Raw genomic sequence first — 18,897 nt, forward strand, 5'->3', positions numbered from 1 at the left:
TTCCATCCTGACACCCGCCTGATCCCGGCCCTGGGCCCTGGGCCCCCTGCTGACCTCACGAGCTCCTCCATGTAGCCCCTCGATCCTTCAGAAATGTGGCCTCGTTCTGACGTCAGAGAGACGGGATATGCTACCTACAAGCACTGTGACCAAAAAAAAAAAAAAAAAAAAAAAAACACAAAAAAACCACTCGGACGTCAGAAACTGAATTAAGTCTCATTTATTCTAGAGCAAACTCAAAAGGATTTTTTTTTCTTGTTTTCTTTTTTAGCAAATCCTAGCACATTATTAACAACAACAAAAAATCTGTACATTTGCCATGATACACTTGAAAGTGAAACAAATAAGATATAAATACAGATATGGATGTAACATGAAAAAGCCCCAAAAAAACCAAAAACCAAAACCAAAAACCCAACCTGGGGGCGTGGGGACCATGCGTGTGAACAGTGCCGACAAAACTATTTTGGTGGCTGATATTTTTCAGAGCATTTTCATCATCTCCAAATATCACGGTTAGCAAAGTCCTGGTGGGATTCTACAGAGTTCTTATTTGCTGTTCTTTAACGTGTAATATTATGCTTGATAAATTAAGGGCGGTAGGGCAAGAAAAAGATTCAGGAGACAGGTCAGGTGCAGCTGCATGACTGAGAAGCTAGTGGGGCCGTGGCGGGCGGCCCGTGGCTGCAGTGGCTCCAGGAAGGCCGTGCGCCTCCCCCCGGGGCCTCAGCAGCGGGATGGGAAGCGGGAGCCCGGCGATCTGGCCCCGGCGGTGGCGTTGGGGCTCTTCGGGGCCCGGGACAGTCAGGTCTCGGGTGCTCTGCTCGCCTGTGTTCTACCGTTTCATCCAAACAGGACGCCTGCAGGGAGGCGGCGAGGCAGGGCAGCTGCAGCTGTCGGTTGGGAGTGGGCGGGCCCCGCTGGGTCAGGACATCAAGGTTGGGCAAGTGACGTTCAAGGCTAGCCCTTTGTGAGCGCCAGGAGGACGCGCGTGGCCACATCCAAGGTCCTTCCCGACTGCGGGCGAGGCCGCGGCCACCTGGGCGTCCACGAGCTGAAGGAGAGAGGCCTTTCCACACGCGCTCGCCAGGAAGGACTCGGAAATAACCCGGCGGAACACAGGTGCTGCTTCAGAGGAGTCATCAGATGCTCATGATGGTAGAGGGCAAGAAAGCGACCCCGCAAATGACGTAAGAACAAACAGTAATGGCTGTTCTGAGCCGAAAAGAAGCCAATAACGTTCGACCACGTAAAGCGCGCCCCTGACGTTCCCTCAACGGCAGCAGCGGGGTCCCTCCCGCACGTGCAGGATACCCGCTACGTGCACGAACGCACAAAGCACACGCACGCAGCATGCACGCGCACGCAGTGAAGGCGCCCCGGCCTCTGCTCCTGGACCTCCGTCTTCAGTGCCTATTTCCGCATAAGTATCTGAAGTCGATTCTGCATGAAAACAAGCTACATTCGGGGCTGTGCAGCTCTGGGGTGAGAGCCACACAGCCCAGCAGCTGCAGGGACTGGACGCCAGAGCAGCAAACACCTCATTAACAATATGGAAAAGTCAGTTCCGTTTACAGGGGCTACGGTGGAATCTAAGAGACGACAGACGCCTTCCTGACCGCATTAAGAACTTCCATTTGGCTTGAAGCCTTTTACTCCAAACTTTGTTAACCAGGGTCCTGATCCGCAGTTGCTTTCACTGAAGCAGTGCAACCCTCAAGAAGAAATTTTAAAGGGGTAAGTTTCTCACTGAAGAATTTGATTCTAAAACTGTGTTTCCAATCCTGTTTTTCTGCGATCCGCCACACACGACAATTAATTTTTCTTTAAAACCATGATTCTCTCAGCAGAGGATCAAGGAAGTACTTCAGTCCATAAAATTACAAAAAAAAAAAAAAAAATCCTGATACCTGGTCTCTCTAGATTTTTCTTTGATCTCAATCCCAAATTAAACAGAGAATTCAAAACTGAGATGGTGGAGCTGCCATTTACCAGACTAACCGAGAACATCTTAGAATCGAGCCGCTCGGGCGCGGGTTGGGGAAGGGAAGCGAGGGGGCCCTAAATCTGCACCACCAGGGGCCAGGGTCACGGGGGAAGCGCTGTTAAATAGTGTTTCCCAGGATCTCGGCAGTAAAACGAGCAGCTTCTCCGGTATCTTCGACGCTGCACGAAGGGCCATTTCAAGCACACGCTAACCAAGGCTGTCGATTTACCTTGATTTTTGTGTTTGGATTTCATCTCTAAGAAGCCCCTCAAGTGGCAGCTGTGGGGCAGGGGCGGCATCGGTGGGGTTGCTCAGAGGGGCAGGAGCCCGTCCTGGAAGGAGACCACGCAGGGCGTCAGCCTCCGGTCCGGAGACGGTGAGCACGATTACTACATGTTCGTTAAAAGACCATCTTCAGGCTTTTCTCCCATCTTCAGGCTTTTCTCCCACTTCTTGCCAAGACTTGATTCATATTCTTAGTAGGTCTCAAAACACAACTTACAACGTACAAACCCTTTCATGGTGTCAGTTGTGGAAGGCGTGGGGCTTTGCCCCACACAGGCCACATCCAAAACCAAGGAGGCCGAGATGAAAGAGAAACACAACTTAACCCAACCTCCTCCAATCTTATTAACTGAAGAGAAAATGCTACTTTCTACCAGGTATCGGCTAGAGAGCTCTGATTTTTAAAAACTGCACCCCACACACACGGTTTTATGACCTCAGCAGGCTGGACAAGACGGTTTAAGTATGGCTCTTCTTTTCTTACTCCTTTTGTTTTGTTTTGTAGGAAGATGCAATGCAGGCCTTGCTTCCTTTACATTCAATACCAGTATGATTCTACACAAAAGCTGGAAGGGATCAAAATACTGATTGTAATAAATATTTGCGGGCCTCCTGGTACTGACTGGGCAGCCGATGGGGGGGAGGGGAGTTCTCTGAGAGGCACCACCGATTGCTTCCAGGGCTACACGGGGACTCTGGCGCCGCATTAGCTATGCGTGGAGACGTCGGATGAGGAGCTGCTGTTGCTGTTCGTGGTCTGCGCCCTCTTTATGTATAAGTTGAGCAGCTTCATCTGCAAAGAGAAGATACAAACGGGTGAGCAGGAGGAAAAAATCAGAGAGCAGGAAAGAAAACCCAGGTGACAACAAAACAGCACGTCCGGGCTTCCCTGGTGGCGCAGTGGTTGCGAGTCCGCCTGCCGATGCAGGGGACACGGGCTCGTGCCCCGGTCCGGGAAGATCCCACACGTCGCGGAGCGGCTGGGCCCATGAGCCATGGCCGCTGAGCCTGCGCGTCCGGAGCCTGTGCTCCGCAGCGGGAGAGGCCACAACAGTGATAGGCCCGCGTACCGCAAAAAAAAAAACACACCAAAAAACAAAAAACAGCACGTCCCTTAGTGGAGAAATTCACTGCACAGACATTTACTGAGTGCCCACCACTGGTCCAAGCCATCTGCCCGGGGCCGGGGCCACCGCGATTGGGAGGTCAGACTAGAGGAGGGAGCGTGAGGGGTTATCACGAAAAGAGGGAAACATGTTTCCACGAGGTGGGCCTCAGGGCTGCGGATCCACACACTTCAGGGGCAAGGCAGTCACTGGCTCCACCCAACCCAGCGGGAAGAGAGGGTGCAAGCCACACTCCATCGGCATGAAGAAGCAAGCCAAGGTCAGAGGTCACGTTTTCTAACCCTCACATGTGTGCAGAAGCTGCTGCTTCCCCGTTGCACACCTCCCGAGGCGCATGGAATCCGAGGCCGCCCCCATGTGCCCCATGGCCTTCCCGCACCCCGGGCCCCAGCCCCGCCCACTGTGGCTCGGCACAGGCCACCTCCTGCTGCCGGGAGCAGTGGGCTGGATCTTTCCAGCAAGACTCAACCTCCCTGAGGCCAGACGCTGCGTCACTAAACAACGTGCCCTCAGTCAGGCACAGTGCTTGACGGCAAAAGGGCTTCCAAGCCTGACATCTCATTTAGTTCTAACTCAAGCTCCTTGGACTCTCAAAATACCTAAAGCACCATGTAACACGGTGGGTTCTTAAATATTTGCTGAATGCCGCTAACTTCATATGTTTATAGTGTGCTAGATCATATTAAAAATTAAAGAAACAGGTATTTGCAGAAGCGGAGTGCCCATAAGAACCTACGCAACACAACTGGTAAGACGAAGGGAATATTTACTATCCACAGCTCTTCCACAGCTCTTCAGCTGCTGTCTCTGAACAGGCTGTGAGGCCAAGTGTAAGGCTGCCTAGGGAGGAGCGGCTGGTCCCCGGGGGACCCACGAAGACACACTCCAAGTGGAGCGTGTGGCACAGGAGAAAGCGGGGCCCTCGGATGATGGGTGGGAACAGGACCAGCAACCAGCAGAGCTCCCGCGAGGCAGTGTCTCCCTGACCCCCAGCAAGGCGCGCTCAGTCACATGGCTGTGGAGCCTGGGACGTGCAGCTGGCGGGAGGGCTCTGCCCGAGCGTCTTCACGCAGCAGCCCACCGGGGGTCCCCCCCCCCAGATCAGGACCTGTAATGCCTCTTACTCTTTTCAGCTGCAGGGAGTGTGTCGGGAATTTACGCTACATATCCCAGTCTGTTTTCACCCCACACCTTTCAAAATCTGAAACCTTTCAATAGAACAGTCAGTGTGGTGATCAAAGTGCCATCATTGGACCTCCCTGGTGGCGCAGTGGTTAAGAATCCGCCTGCCAATGCAGGGGCACAGGTTCAGTCCCTGGCCCGGGAAGATCCCACATGCCGCGGAGCAACTGAGCCCATGCACCACAACTACTGAAGCCCACGCGCCTAGAGCCCACGCTCTGCAACAAGAGAAGCCACCACAATGACAAGCCCGTGTGCAACAACGAAGACCCCATGCAGCCAAAACTAAAATTTATTAAAAAGAAAAACAAAACCCAAAGTGCCATCATTTTACACAAGGTTCCTAATGCTCTAAGGCTCAGGAGGATATGACCAGGGCCAACCAGGTGCAAGGGAAGCCGTGGTACGTTCAACAAAGCACTGGCCTGAGGCTCAACAGGTCCAGCAGAATTCTAGAACCAACTCCAACACTAACTAGTTCTGCGACCTCAGGCAAACATTTCTTGAGCCTCAACTTTCCCATCTGCAAAATGCAGAGCAGTGACACTTGCAAGGTGCTTCCTGCAGCTCCCTGCTCGAAGAACGTGTCCTCTGAGCACCCCACTCCTACTCCTACCTGAGCTGTTCACACTGTTCCTCCCTGCAGTCCACTCCTTCCCTCCCTGTGCAGCTCCCCAATCCTGCCAAGCCCAGCCCAATCTGGTCCCACTTCCTCCAGGCCCCTGACCCAGCAATCAGAGCCCATCCCACCGTGTCCACTGGTCACTCCTGGGCAGCTGTACAAGTTTCCTCATGTGTCAGTCCTGTCAGGGCAGGACGAGTTCTTGCTCTTCCCATGTGCCTTAGCATAGTGTGCTGAAGACAGCAGGTTCCTAACATGTACTTGTTGAATCAGAGGTTTTTTTTTTTTTTAATACATCTTATTGGAGTATAATTGCTTTATAATGCTATGTTAGCTTCTGCTGTACACCAAACTGAATCAGCCATATGCATGCATATGTCCCCATATCTCCTCCCTCCTAAGCCTCCCTCCCACCCTCCCCAATCCCACCCCTCTAGGTCATTGCAAAGCACTGAGCTGATCTCCCTGTGCTATGCTGCTGCTTCCCACTAGAGCTTTTAAAGAAGAAAAAAGTGATCTAGAAAGCAGGATAGTTATATTTCTATGAAAGCCTGGTTAAAAATGAGCTGCTAAACATTGCTAATAGTTATTTACAACTCAGAACCCCTATTGTATCTACCTAGTCAAGTCTAGAACATAATTGCAAGTACAAGGAAAAGATGACGGTAATAGAGTGAACAATGTGTATATGTCCAACGGTTTACAAGCTTTACACTGATTATCACATTTGGGCCTCAAAACAAGGTAGGCAGAACAGCTTCTCCTATTTTACAAATGAAAAGGCCAGGGTTCAGAAAGCTTGCTCAATGAGCTGGTATAAATTCAAATTAGAGGATTGGAACTTTAGGATCTCAAATGTAATCCACAAAGAAAACAGGTATAGAATATACACAAAAGGAAATGAGAAGGGAATTAAAACGTTTCAGTACAAAAAGCAAACAAACACAAAAGAGTAGTGTAGAAAATGAGGGACAAAAAAGCTATAAGGCACATAGAAAACAAATACCACGACGACAGAAATCTCTTCCTTATCAGTAATTGCTTTAAATGTGAATGAGTTAAATTCTCCAATCAAAAGACAAAGATTGGCAAAATGGATAAAAACAAAAACCATGATTCAACTATATGTTGTCTACTAGAGACTCACTTTCGATCCAAAGACACAAATAGGTTGAAAGTGAAAGAATGGAAAAGGATATTCCATGCAAACAGTAACCAAGAGTATGGGGTAGCTACACTAATGTCAGACAAAATAGAGTTTAAATCAAAAAAGGTTACAAGAAACAGATGGACATTACATATTAATAAAAGAGCAATACAGCAAGAAAATTTAATATTTATAATTACACATCTAAGAACATGCCATCAAAATATATGAAGCAAGAACTGACAGCATGGAAGGGAGAAATAGTTTTATAGTAATAGTTGGGAGACTTCAATATTCCACTCTAGAGGACTTGAACAACACAATAAATCAACTAGATCTAAAAGACATATGCAAAACATTCTACACAAGAATACACATTCTTCTCAAGTGCACATGAGACCTTCCCAAGATAGACCATATGTTAGGCCACAGATTAAGCCTCGATACATTTTAAAAGATAAATATGATACAAAGCACCTTTTCTGACCAAAATAGATGAACTCAGAAATCAGAAAGAAAACTGAAAAATTCACAAATGTGTGGAAATTGAACAGCACACTCTTAAACAACCATTGGCTTAAAGAAGAAATCACAAAGGAAATAGGAAAATACCTTGAGACAGATGAAAACAACATACCAAAACTTGTGGGATGCAGCAAAAGCAGTGTAAAGAGAGAAATGCATAGCTATATAAAAAAGAAGGAAGATTTGTATCAACAACCTAACTTTATATATCTTAAGGAACTAGAAAAAGAATAATAAATTAAACCCCAAGCTAGCAGAAAGAAGATAACAAAGATTAGAGCAGAGATAAATGAAACAAAAAATAGAGGTAACAAAACCAAAACTTGGTTCTTTGAAAAAGAATCAACAAAATTGACAAAGCTTTAGCTAAGTTAACTAACAAAAAAAGAGAGAAGACTCAAATTGTTAAAATCAGAAACAAACGTGGGGACATTATGACTGATTCTACAGAAATCAAAAAGATCATGAGAATACTATTAGTAACTGTACACCAACAAATTAGGTAACTTAGATGAAATGGACAAACTCCTAGAAACACAAAACCTATCAAGAAGAAAAGAGAAACCTGAACAGACCCATAACTAGTAAAGAGATTGAATCAGTAATCAAAAATCTGACAAAGAAAAGCCCCTGACCAGGTGGCTTCATTGGTGAATTCTACCAACATTTAGAGAACTAACACAATCCTTCTCAATTTTTTCTAGAAAACTGAAGAGGAAGGAACACTTCTGAATTCATGCTATGAGGTCAGCATTCTCCTGATATCAAAGCCAGTTGAAGACATAACAAGAAAACTACAGATCCATAGCCCTTATGAACACTGATGCAAAAAATCCTCAAGAAAAGACTGGCAAACCAGATTCAACAGCACATTAAGAGGCTTTAATACCATGACCAAGTGGGATTTATTCCTGAAATGCAAGGATGGTTCAACATACAAAAATTGATAAATATAATACACCACAGTAACAGAATGAAGGAAAAAACAAAAACAAACAAACAAAAAAAACCCCAGGGACTTCCCTGGTGGCGCAGTGGTTAAGAATCCGCCTGCCAATGCAGGGGACATGGGTTCGAGCCCTGGTCCGGGAAGATCCCACATGCCTCGGAGCAACTAAGCCCATGCACCATCACTATTGAGCCTGTGCTCTAGAGCTTGCGAGCCACAACTACTGGGCCTGTGTGTCACGACTGCTGAAGCCCGCGTGCCTAGAGCCCGCGCTCCACAACGAGAAGCCACCACAATGAGAAGCCCGTGCACCACAATGAAGAGTAGCCCCCACTCGCTGCAACTAGAGAAAAGCCCGCACGCAGCAACGAAGACCCAACATAACCAAAAATAAATAAATAAAAATTTAAAAACAAACAAACAAAAACCAAAGGATCATCTCAATTGATACAGAAAAAGTATTTGGCAAAATTCAGTATCTTTTCATGATAAAAATACCAAATAAACTAGGAATAGAAGAAAAGTATAGGCATACTTTGTTTTATTGTGCTCCACTTTAATATACTTCACAGATACTGTGTTTTTTTCCCCAAATTGAAGGTCTGTGAACACCCTGCATCAATCAAGTCCATGAGTGCCATTTTCCAACAGCATGGCTCCTTTCATGTCACCATCCCATTTTGGTAATTCTCACAATTATTTCAGACTTTTTCATTACTATTATACTTCTTATGGTGATTTGTGGTCAGTGTTCTTTTATGTTAGGACTATAGTTGTTTGGGGTGGCACGAACCACGCCCATATGTAAAGACAGCAAATGTCATCCACAGATGTGTGTGTTCTGACTGCGCGAGAGACCCACCATTCCCGGGTCTCTCTCCCTGTACTCGCACCTCCCTAGTCCCTGAGACACAACAATATTGAAATTAGGCCAATTAATAACCCTACAGTGGCCTGAAGTGTTCAAGTGAAAGAGCTGCACTTCTGTCACTTTAAATCAAAAGCTAGAAATGATTAAGCGTAGTGAGGAAGGCATATTGAAAGCTGAGACAGGCCAAGAGCTAGGCCTCTCGTGCCACAGTTAGCCAAGCTGTGAATGCAAAGGAAAAGTTCTTGAAAGAAACTGGAAGTGCTGCTCCAGTGAATACACGAATGATAAGAAAGGAAAATAGCCTTACTGCTGATAGGGAGAAAGTTTTAGTGGTCTGTACAGAAGATCAAACCAGCCACAACATTCCCTTAAGCCCAAACCTATTACAGACCAAGGGCCTAACTCTCTTCCATTCTAGGAAGGCTGAGAGAGATGAGGAAGCTGCAGGAAAGAAGTCTGATACAGGCAGATGTCGGTTCATGAGGTTTAAGGAAAGAAGCTGCCTGCATAACATAAAAGTGCCAGGTGAAGCAGCAAGTGCTGATGTAGAAGCTGCAGCAAGTTATCCAGAGGATCTAGCTGAGATAGTTAATGAAGGTGGCTGCACTAAACAACAGATTGTCAATGTAGGCAAAACAGCCTTATAATGCAAAAAGATGCTATCTAGGACTTTCAGAGCCAGAAAGGAGAAGCCAATGCCTGGCTTCAAAGCTTCAAAGGACAGACTGACTCTCGTCAGGAGCGAATGCAGCTGGTGACTTTAAGTTCATCTGCCATTCTGAAAATCCCAGGGCTCTTAAGAATTATGCTCAACCTACTCTGCCTGTGCTCTGTAAATGCAACAACAAAGCCTGGATGACAGCACAGGTTTACAACATGATTGAGTATTTTAAGCCCACTGTGGAGACCTACAGCTCAGAAAAAACGACTCCTTTCAAAATATTACTGTTTATTGACAGGGTATCTGGTCACCCAAGAGCTCTGATGAAGATGTACAACAAGATTAATGTTGTTTTCATGCCTACGAACACCCATTCAGCAGCCCGTAGATCAAGGATAATTCTGACTTTCAAGTCTTATTATTTAAGAAATACATTTTGTAAGGCGATCACTGCCATAGAGCTTCCTCTGATGGATCTGGGCAAAGTCAACTGTAAACCTTCTGGAAAGGATTCAGCATCCTAGGTACCATGAAGAACATTTCTGATTCACAGCAACAGGCCAAAATACCAACATCAACAGGAGTCTGGAAGAAGTTGATTCCAACCCTCCTGGACGCCTTTGAGGGGTTCAAGACTTCGGGGAGGAACTGCAGATGTGGTGGAAACAGCAGGAGAACTAGAATTATAAGTGGAGCCTGAAGATGGGACTGAATTGATAAAATCTCATGATAAAACATTAGTGCATGTGGAGTTGCTTCTTACAGATGAGCAAAGAAAGGGTTTCTTTTTTTTCCTTCAAAGCAAAATTAATTTTAATGAGTTTTTAAAAAAAGAAATACAAACCACGAAATACCTCTCTAAAGGAATGGGGAGGGTGTCATGAAGTCCAAGAAACAGGGAATTGTACCTTCAGAATCCTTGGGAAATTCTGGCTGCCTGATGACTTTGGGGAAGTTGCCTGACTCTGGAAGAGGCAAAGGTTTTGTTTGTCTGTCTGTTTGTTTTTGGTAGAGGAGTTGGTGAAATACTTTAAACTGTTCTGCACTCATCTCCAAAGTCTGCATTTTACATCTTGTCCAGAAATTCAGTCTTAGTTTGTAACGGCATATATGTGTAAAGGTGCTTTTAACAACAGGAATGTTTAGTGCAGTGTAGAAAGTCTTTGAGCCAAATCCTGCCCTCAGTGTGCACTTAAGTTTCCATTAAAGGAGAATGGCAACTGAGCTTGTAGAGCTGAGGGTAAAATTTGAATTCTGCTGTAGGAGATCAGAGTATTAGGAGCTGGGATATTGAATTTCACTTTCCCCCATGCTGACACTGACTTTCCTCTGGAGCATCACCAACTAGTGAGATCTAGTTCAGTTGCATGATTTCTTAATTTTTTTCTCCACTAACCCAAATCCAGAGATACAAATCTGGAGCTTAGGGGGATCTCATGTGAAAGTGGTTTCTTGAGATGGAATCGACTCCTGGTGAAGATGCTGTGAAGACTGGCGAAATGACAACCAAGGATTTAGATTATTACACAGACTTACTTGATAAAGCAGTGGCAGGTTCGAGAGGATTGACTCCGATTTTGAAAGAAATTCTACTGTGGGTAAAATGCTATCAAACAGCATTGCTGCAACAGAGGAATTGTGAAGAGTCGATCGATTCAGCAAACTTCACCGTTGTCTTATTTTAGGACACTGCTGCGGCCACCTTCACCTTCAGCAGCCACTGCCCTGATCAGTCAGCAGCATCAACACCGAGGCCAGACCCTCCACCAGCAAAAAGATTATGACTTGCTGAAGGCTCAGATGATGGCTAGCATTATTTAGCAATAACTTTTTTTTTAATTAAGGTAGATATACTGACTTTTCTTAGACAGAATGCTATTGCACACTTAATAGACTACAGTAAAGACATAACTTTCATACGTACCGGGAAACCAAAAAATTTGTGTGACTTGTTTCATTGCAATATTTGCTTTACTGCAGCAATCTGGGCCTGAATCCGCACTCTCTCCGAGGCTGCCTGTATCTCAACGTATCAAAAGCTAGATATGAAAAGCACACTGTGAACATTATGCTCGACGGTAAGGGACTGAAAACTTTTCCTTTAAGATGAGGAACAAGGATGCCTACTTTCACCATTTCTATTAATATAGTACTGTGAGTTCCAGCCAGAGCAATTAGGCAGGAAAAGAAAAAAAAAAAAGCATCCACACTGGAAAGGAAGAAGCAAGATTATCTTTGTTCATAGATGATATACAGTTTACCCTTGAGCAACACAAGTTTGAACTGCGCAGGTCCACTTATACAGGGATTTTTTTCAACACACACAGCACTACACCATCTGTGGTTAGTTGGCTACACAGAAGTGGAACCACAGGTATGGGACTTGAGCATCTGCAGAGTTTGTTATCTGTGGCAATCCCAGTGGATACCAAGGGACAACTGTGATCTCACAGGTATAAAATCCTAAAGATTCTACAAAAAAACATTAAGACTAATAAAAGAATTCAGCAAAGTAGCAGAATACAAAATCAGCGAGCAAAATTCAACTGCATTTCTATACGCTAAAAATGAAAAATCTGGGCTTCCGTGGTGGCGCAGTGGTTAAGAATCCGCCTGCCAATGCAGGGGACACAGGTTCGATCCCTGGTCCGGGAAGATCCCACATGCCGCGGAGCAACTAAGCCGGTGTGCCACAACTACTGAGCCAGCTCTCTAGAGCCCGTGCTCCGCAACAAGTGAAGGCATTGCAATGAGAAGCCCACGCACCCTCAACGAAGAGTCACCCCGCTCGCTGCAACTAGAGAAAGTCGATGTGCAGCAACGAAGACCCAACACAGCCAATAAATAAATAAATTTTTTTTTAAAAAAATGAAAAATCCGAAAAGGAAGTTAAGAAAACAACTACGTTTACAATAGCATCAAAAAGAATAAAATACTTAGGAATTAACTCAACCAAGGAAATGAAAGAATTGTACAATAAAACTACAAAATGTTACTGAAAGGAATTAAAAACACAAATAAAAAGACATTCCATGTGGTGTACAACATGGTAACTATAGTAAATAATACGGTATTGTATATTTGAAGGTCACTAACAGAGTAGATCTTAAAATTTCTCATCACAAGAAATAAATTGTGTAGCTGTGTGTGACAACAAATGTTACCTAGACTTACCGTGGTGACCGTTTTGCAATATAAATAAATATCAAATCATTACGTTGTACACCTGAAACTAATGTAATTTCATGTTTATTATATCTCAATTTAAAAAACTAAAAACAGGGCTTTCCTGGTGGCACAGTGGTTGAGAGTCCACCTGCCGATGCAGGGGACACGGGTTTGTGCCCTGGTCCGGGAAGATCCCACATGCCGCCAAGCAGCTGGGCCCGTGAGCCATGGCTGCTGAGCCTGCACATCCGGAGCCTGTGCTCCGCAACGGGAGAGGCCACAACAGTGAGAGGCCCGCCTACCGCAAAAAAAAAAAAAAAAAAAAAAAAGTATAAAAAACTTAAAACAAACAACTCATCACAGTATGGAGGTTAAAAAAAAAAAAAGACATCCTGTGTTCATGGATTGGAAGTCAATACTGTTAGGATGTCAATACTACCCAAAGCTATCTATAGATTCAATGAAACCCCTATTAAAATTCTAATGACGTTCTCTGAAGAAACAGAAGGTCTTTTTAACAAATGGTATTGGAAAAACTGAATATCCACACACAAAAGAATGAAGTTGGACCCTTACCTAACACCATACACAAAAATTAACTCAAAATGGATCAGAAACCTGCATTAAAAGATAAAATTTTTAAATTGTTAGAAGAAAACACAGGGCAAAAGCTTCACAACACTGGGTTTGGCAATGGTTATTGAATATGATGACACCAGAAGCACAGGCAAAAAAATACACAAATTGGATTTCACGAAAACTAAAAAATTTTGTGCATCAAAGGTCAAGGGATTAATATCCAGAATATAGAGAGAACTTCTATAACTCAACAATAACAAAAAAACAAACAACATAATTCAAAAATGGGCAAAGGACCTGAATAGACATTTCACTGAAGAAGATATACAACTGGCCAACAAGCATATGAAAAGATGCTCAACATTACCAATCATTAGGGAGATGCAAATCAAAACTACAATGAGATATCGCCTCACACCACCCATGAGGATGGCTATTATCAAAAAAGAAGAGAAAATAACAAGTGCTGGCGAGGATGTGGAGAAACTGAAACCCTTGTGCGTTGGTGGTGGGAATGTGAGATGGTGCAGCTGCTGTGGCAAACAGTTTGGCAGTTATCATATGATCCTGCAACTCCACTCCTGGATATATACCCAAGAGAATTGAAAGTGGGGTCTCAGAGAGGTATCTGTACCACCATGTTCATAGCAGCATTACTCGTAATAGCCAACAAGTGGAAACAGCCCACAAGGCCATTACCAAGAAATGGATAAGCAAAATGCTGCATGTACATTCAATGAACTGTTATTCAGCCTTAAAAAGAAGGGAAGGGGCTTCCCTGTTGGCACAGTGGTTAAGAACCCTCCTGCCAATGCAGGGGACACGGGTTCGAGCCCTGGTCCGGGAAGATCCCACATGCCGCACAGCAACTAAGCCCGTGAGCCACAACTACTGAGCCCGCGTGCCACAATTACTGAAGCCTGTGTGCCTGGAGCCTGCACTCTGCAACAAGAGAAGCCCGCGCACCACAGCTAAGACTAGACCCCGCTCGCCTCAACTAGAGAAAGCCCACGTGCAGCAATGAAGACCCAACACAGCCAAAAATAAATAAGTAGGAAATTCTGACACCTGCTACAACATGGTGAACCTAGAGAACATTATGCTCAGTGAAATAAGCCAGTCACGAATAGACAAATACTGTATGATTCCACTTATGAGTATTTTACACTCCCAGAGACAGAAAGTAGAATGGTGGTTGCCAGGGGCCAGGGGGGAGGGGGAATATTATGGATTTCAGTTTTCCAAGGTGCAAAGAGTTCAGGAGGTGGATGGTGGTGATGAATACACATAATATGAATGTACTTAGTGTCTGTGAACTGTACACTTACAAATGGTTAAGACAGTAAATTTTATGTTACTGTATTCTACAGAGAGAGAGAGAGAGAGGGGGGGGGGAGGGGGAGAGAGGGAGGGAGAGAGAGAGAGAGGGAGGGAGAGAGAGAGAGAGAGAGGGAGGGAGGGAGGGAGAGAGAGAGGGAGAGAGGGAGGTGGAGAGAGGGAGGGAGGGAGAGGGAGGGAGGGAGAGAGAGGGAGGGAGGGGGAGAGAGGGAGGGAGGGGGAGGGAGGGAGAGAGGGAGAGAGGGAGGGAGAGGGAGGGAGAGGGAGGGAGGGAGAGGGAGAGAGAGAGGGAGGGAGGGAGGAAGCAGAAAGAAAAGGTTGCTCAAAGTCATACAGCTAGTCAGCGGGGGACAGGTTTTCTGATCCTAAAGCCAGTACTGCTGCCATGGCAACGGGACACTTCTCAAAGGCACCTCACAGGTTCCTTGCACCAGCCTTTCTCTGCAGAACCTGATGTCATTTATTAACTTCATTTAAGTAGTGGAAGGAGAGTCTGATAGGCTTGGTGACACACAGAAACTGGAAGCCATGGCTTGATTCTCTGTTTCTAACTTAGCACCATGTGCTGTCAGCTACCCATTTTGGGGAGCTGGGTGGAAGGGTGTTTGTTTTAGAAGATGTGCGCTGGAGTCTACCAGGTTCACGTTAACACAACGGAGTTCTCACCTATAAAAACTGTAATGGCTGGAAGCTCTGTGCTGCCCCAGTGGACAGGTGTGCGGCCAGCCTCCCCAAGCCCTCCAAGCTGACCAACATCATCAGCGGGGAGATGGGAATACTGGCTCCAATCAGGACTGGGCTCCAGACCCGAGACCACCGCTGCAAGGGGCAGCAGATCAACCGCAGGACAGGAACGAGAAGACACCTGCGTTTCCTCAGCCCCTTGCTGGAGGGGGCACATGAGATGGCAGGGCAGCTCCCTTACTCACGAGAGTAGAAAGTACCAGAAAACCGAGGTCTGGCTAATATTACTTTTGGGTGAATTTCCCATTTTACGAATCTAATTCCTTTTGTGAAGACTGTCTGTGCCGTCCCCACCGCTGCCAGGGACCATCCACGGTCCCCGACGACAGCCACAGAGGGAGGGGGGCTCCCGGCCCAGCGCACTGCTCGGCACTCTCGGCTCAGGGTCCTGCAAGCCGTGGCCAGGAGGGCCGGACGGGGACCTTGGGAAGTGGAATCAGGGGAAGCGGCCTCCACAACTGCCAGCCCCGCTGCTGGTTTCTGTCTGCGGGAAGAGTCAAGTGTCTCCTTCTGGACCAGTCGTTCTCCACCAGGGCTGATTCTGCCCTGAGAGGACACCTGGCCAGGTGTGGGGACATCAACTGAGGGTGGGGTGCGCTCCTGGGACCTCAGGGATGGCGCCTCCACCAGGAAGTGGCCCGAGGTGTCGGCAGTGCCGAAGGTGCGAGCCCTGCTCGGGCGAAGGCAGCAGAGCCACCTTTGCCAGAACCCTGTGAGCGGTGATGCTCGCCAACTGTGTCAAAGGAACGGCCCTACTGAAAAGCCACGAGCTTCACCTCTGCTCCCTTCTTTTCTAAGGAGGAAGGCCAGGCACTGCAGGCTTTGCGCTCGTGGATCTGCACCCCTGCCCAGGGCCTCTGTAACTTCACGGTGACACATCTGCCCCGCGGCCCAGGCCCTGGCCTCTCCAGCCAGAGCTCGAGGGTGGCCACCTGCTCTCCCCTGGCAGTTCATCAGATGTGAGTTTGTTTTTCAACCAACAAGCACTCCAGCCCCCGTCACCTTCCATGAGCCCAGCGTCCTTTTGTCCCATTTTCTGGCCCTGAGTCTAGAAGGAAGGTGAGAGGCAGCCCAGGGAATAAAAAGCCTGGCTTCCAGAGTGAGATCACTGTGGGCCCCCGGGCGGGTCACGTGCAGGGTCACCGTCCTAACCCCACAGGGACCTGGAGCCCCCCAGCCTTGTGTGAAGCCAGCAGGTAAACGTCCTTAGTGTTTCGGGGGGAGAAAACAAGCTGGTTTCTAAAGAAAGTCATCTTCCTTTTTGGGATAAACTAGAAGTTCAAAGCTATCGTTTCAAAAACTGGAGCGACGACAGACCACGTTGTACCTTAATGACTTCACTAAACGGCCGGTCACTTCGTCTTTAGAGAAACGCCTCTGGAGAATAAGGTCCAGCTAGAATGCACGTGCTGAGGAAGCCCGTGCGGAGCCCAGAGCTGCAGGGCAGCAAGTCTGCAATGCGCCAGCAGGCCCAGGTGTACGACCCGCCCGTGTAACGCTATACACACCTTGCTGCCTGTGAGCTGTGCCAGGTGAGGTTTCAACTCTTCTCCGATTACAGAATAAATCGCCACTAAGCAAAACACGCTGGCCTTACGCACGCTGCTCTCGGTGTTGTCGTAACCCTGCAGTCAGAGAGGGACACAGAAAGGAAACGAGATCAAAGCTTTGCCTGACTGTCGATATTTCATCAACGTTTCCACAAATGCCCTCTCGGTTCAACCTCGACCTTGTCAGGAGCGGCCTGGATACACCTGAGCTCTGCCTGTGAACCCCGAGAGCTCTCGCCCCGGAGAGGCCACGTGTAAGAGTGCCAAGAGTGAGCTGCTTCCGGGGTGGGAGGCTGGAGGCCGGCGAGCTGGTCTCCTCCACACAGATAGATGCTGTATCACGAGCTGCCAGGCGGCACCAGCCAAGAGAAGTCACGAGAGAACAGAATGAGAAAAGGAAATTAAGGGGGAAAATACCTGGCTTCTTTCCTATTTCTCGCCACGGTAAAGCAAACCTCACACGTGCAAACCCCTTTCAAGAAACGAGAACCACGTCACTCACTCTTGTGGGCAAAACTCCACTGCCCACGGACTGCGGGGAACATCGGCCCGCAGCCAGACCTCCGCATCCTTCTCCAGCTGGACCACAACCTGCCTGTGGGCCTCCCCCCGCCCCACACCCAGGTGGGACTGTCTGCTCTCCTCCGAACAGCCCTCTGGACCTTTCCACCTTTGTGTCTTTCCCTCTGCCTGGAACAAGCCAGTGCCCGGCTGTACGTGTTTAAATTTCTGAGCCCAGCACTCAGCAAACAGCAGCATTTATTAAGTGTAAAGCTGATGTCTCTCTACCCTTCCCCGCTGAAATCTCTCCCTAGGGCCCAACTCTAAACCACTTCTTCTCTGAGCCCGTCTCTCTCTGACACCCCAACCCAGAGGTCAGCCCCCACCCCGATCTCAGAAACCCCTACCTGCACCCCCGTGGCAGCAACTCAGCACATGGCACCCGCCCTCACCCATGGCCGTCTGTACGGCTGTACCGGGTCCTGGAGCGGGCTAGAGACTCCGTGAGGTAGGGTCCCAACAGTGGAAAACACCTCGTCTTCCGGAGTCTACTTAATTCAACGCCTCATGCTCACGAGGGTTTTCAATTAATATTAGCTGGACGGATGAGAGCCAGGACCACTGTTTGATGCTGGGCTCCACAGCCCACCCTGCCCAGGGCCGGGCCCACTGCCGTGCAGTAAGGAAGGAACAAGGAAGAAAGATCAAAACATGTTCACCGTAAACAGAAAGTTCCTTCTGTGAGCCACAGGCCTGGGCTGCCAGGAAGATCTTCCCGTGCGTTCAGCAGAGGGTGGGCCAGAAGAGACAGAGGCAGGGGCTGCACCGCCCGGTTGTCCCGCCCACCCCTCGGGGCCCACCTGCAGCAGGCCCGGGATGATGTCCGCGAGGAGCTGCAGCAAGGCCTCCTTGGCGATCCTCTCCACGACTTTGGTCTGCATCTTGATGGCGGCCAGGTTGATGGGGTAGTCGGCCGTCTGGATGATGGGGCACAGCACTTTGATGCACTGCTCCGGGTGGATGGAGCTGGCCAGCGTGGAGGCGGCCTCCTCGGCAGCCCTCACCACCTGAAACACGGCCCGCGCGTGGGTGAGCTCCAGCCACACCAGACAGCACTGCTGCCCGGGTTCACAGGCCCAGGGACAGGCTCGCGTCGCTCCGCGCTGGGCGGCCCCCGGCCCCGGCCCGGCTGCGCTTTCGCTCCAACAGTGTCAGCTGGGTGGGCTGGCGAGAGGGCAGCCGTACTCCAGAAGAGCCGTGTCCTACTCTCCGGCTCCTAAGGACCTTAGAAACCTGACAGCCTGGGCCATCTCCCCTACTGCCCTCCCCCCACTCTATCTGTGCCGTGTGTGTTCGCGCACTCCTGTGTGGCAGCAGCTGAGCTGAGCTCAGGGCCTGTCAGGGCGGGCTGGTCCATGTGGGGCGGGCACAGGAGGAGGCAAAGGCTCAGGAGGTGGCTGGTGAGGGACAGGAAGCAGGAGGCTCCTCTGGTGGCCCACGGGGCTCCTAAGCTCCAGCCCCGCCAGCAAGCGGTCACTAGTCACCAGTCATGCTCAGGGCCTCTCACTCCCCACACACACACACACACACACACAGACACGCACACACACACAGAGACACACAGACACACACATACACACACACACACACACACACATACA

The 18,897-nt window shown here is 48.2% G+C and overlaps 1 protein-coding gene across 7 annotated transcripts in view; it reads right to left on the reverse strand.

Annotated features, from left to right (window-relative positions):
• Positions 1 to 204: 204 nt before the first annotated feature.
• The window catches only part of CLASP1 (cytoplasmic linker associated protein 1), a 272,935-nt gene continuing 254,242 nt past the window's right edge, over positions 205 to 18,897 (reverse strand). For all 7 annotated transcript variants that reach the window (XM_032638591.1, XM_032638585.1, XM_032638587.1 and 4 more), the window contains 3 exons: positions 18,097 to 18,303; positions 16,694 to 16,810; positions 205 to 3,065 (listed from right to left, as the gene is read on the reverse strand). In XM_032638591.1, coding sequence (XP_032494482.1) covers positions 2,979 to 3,065; positions 16,694 to 16,810; positions 18,097 to 18,303 — 411 coding nt within the window. In that variant the 3' untranslated portion in view covers positions 205 to 2,978. The remainder of the gene's footprint in view (positions 3,066 to 16,693; positions 16,811 to 18,096; positions 18,304 to 18,897) is intronic.

The sequence above is a fragment of the Phocoena sinus genome, chromosome 7, assembly GCF_008692025.1.
Source record: "Phocoena sinus isolate mPhoSin1 chromosome 7, mPhoSin1.pri, whole genome shotgun sequence".
NCBI lineage: Eukaryota > Metazoa > Chordata > Mammalia > Artiodactyla > Phocoenidae > Phocoena > Phocoena sinus.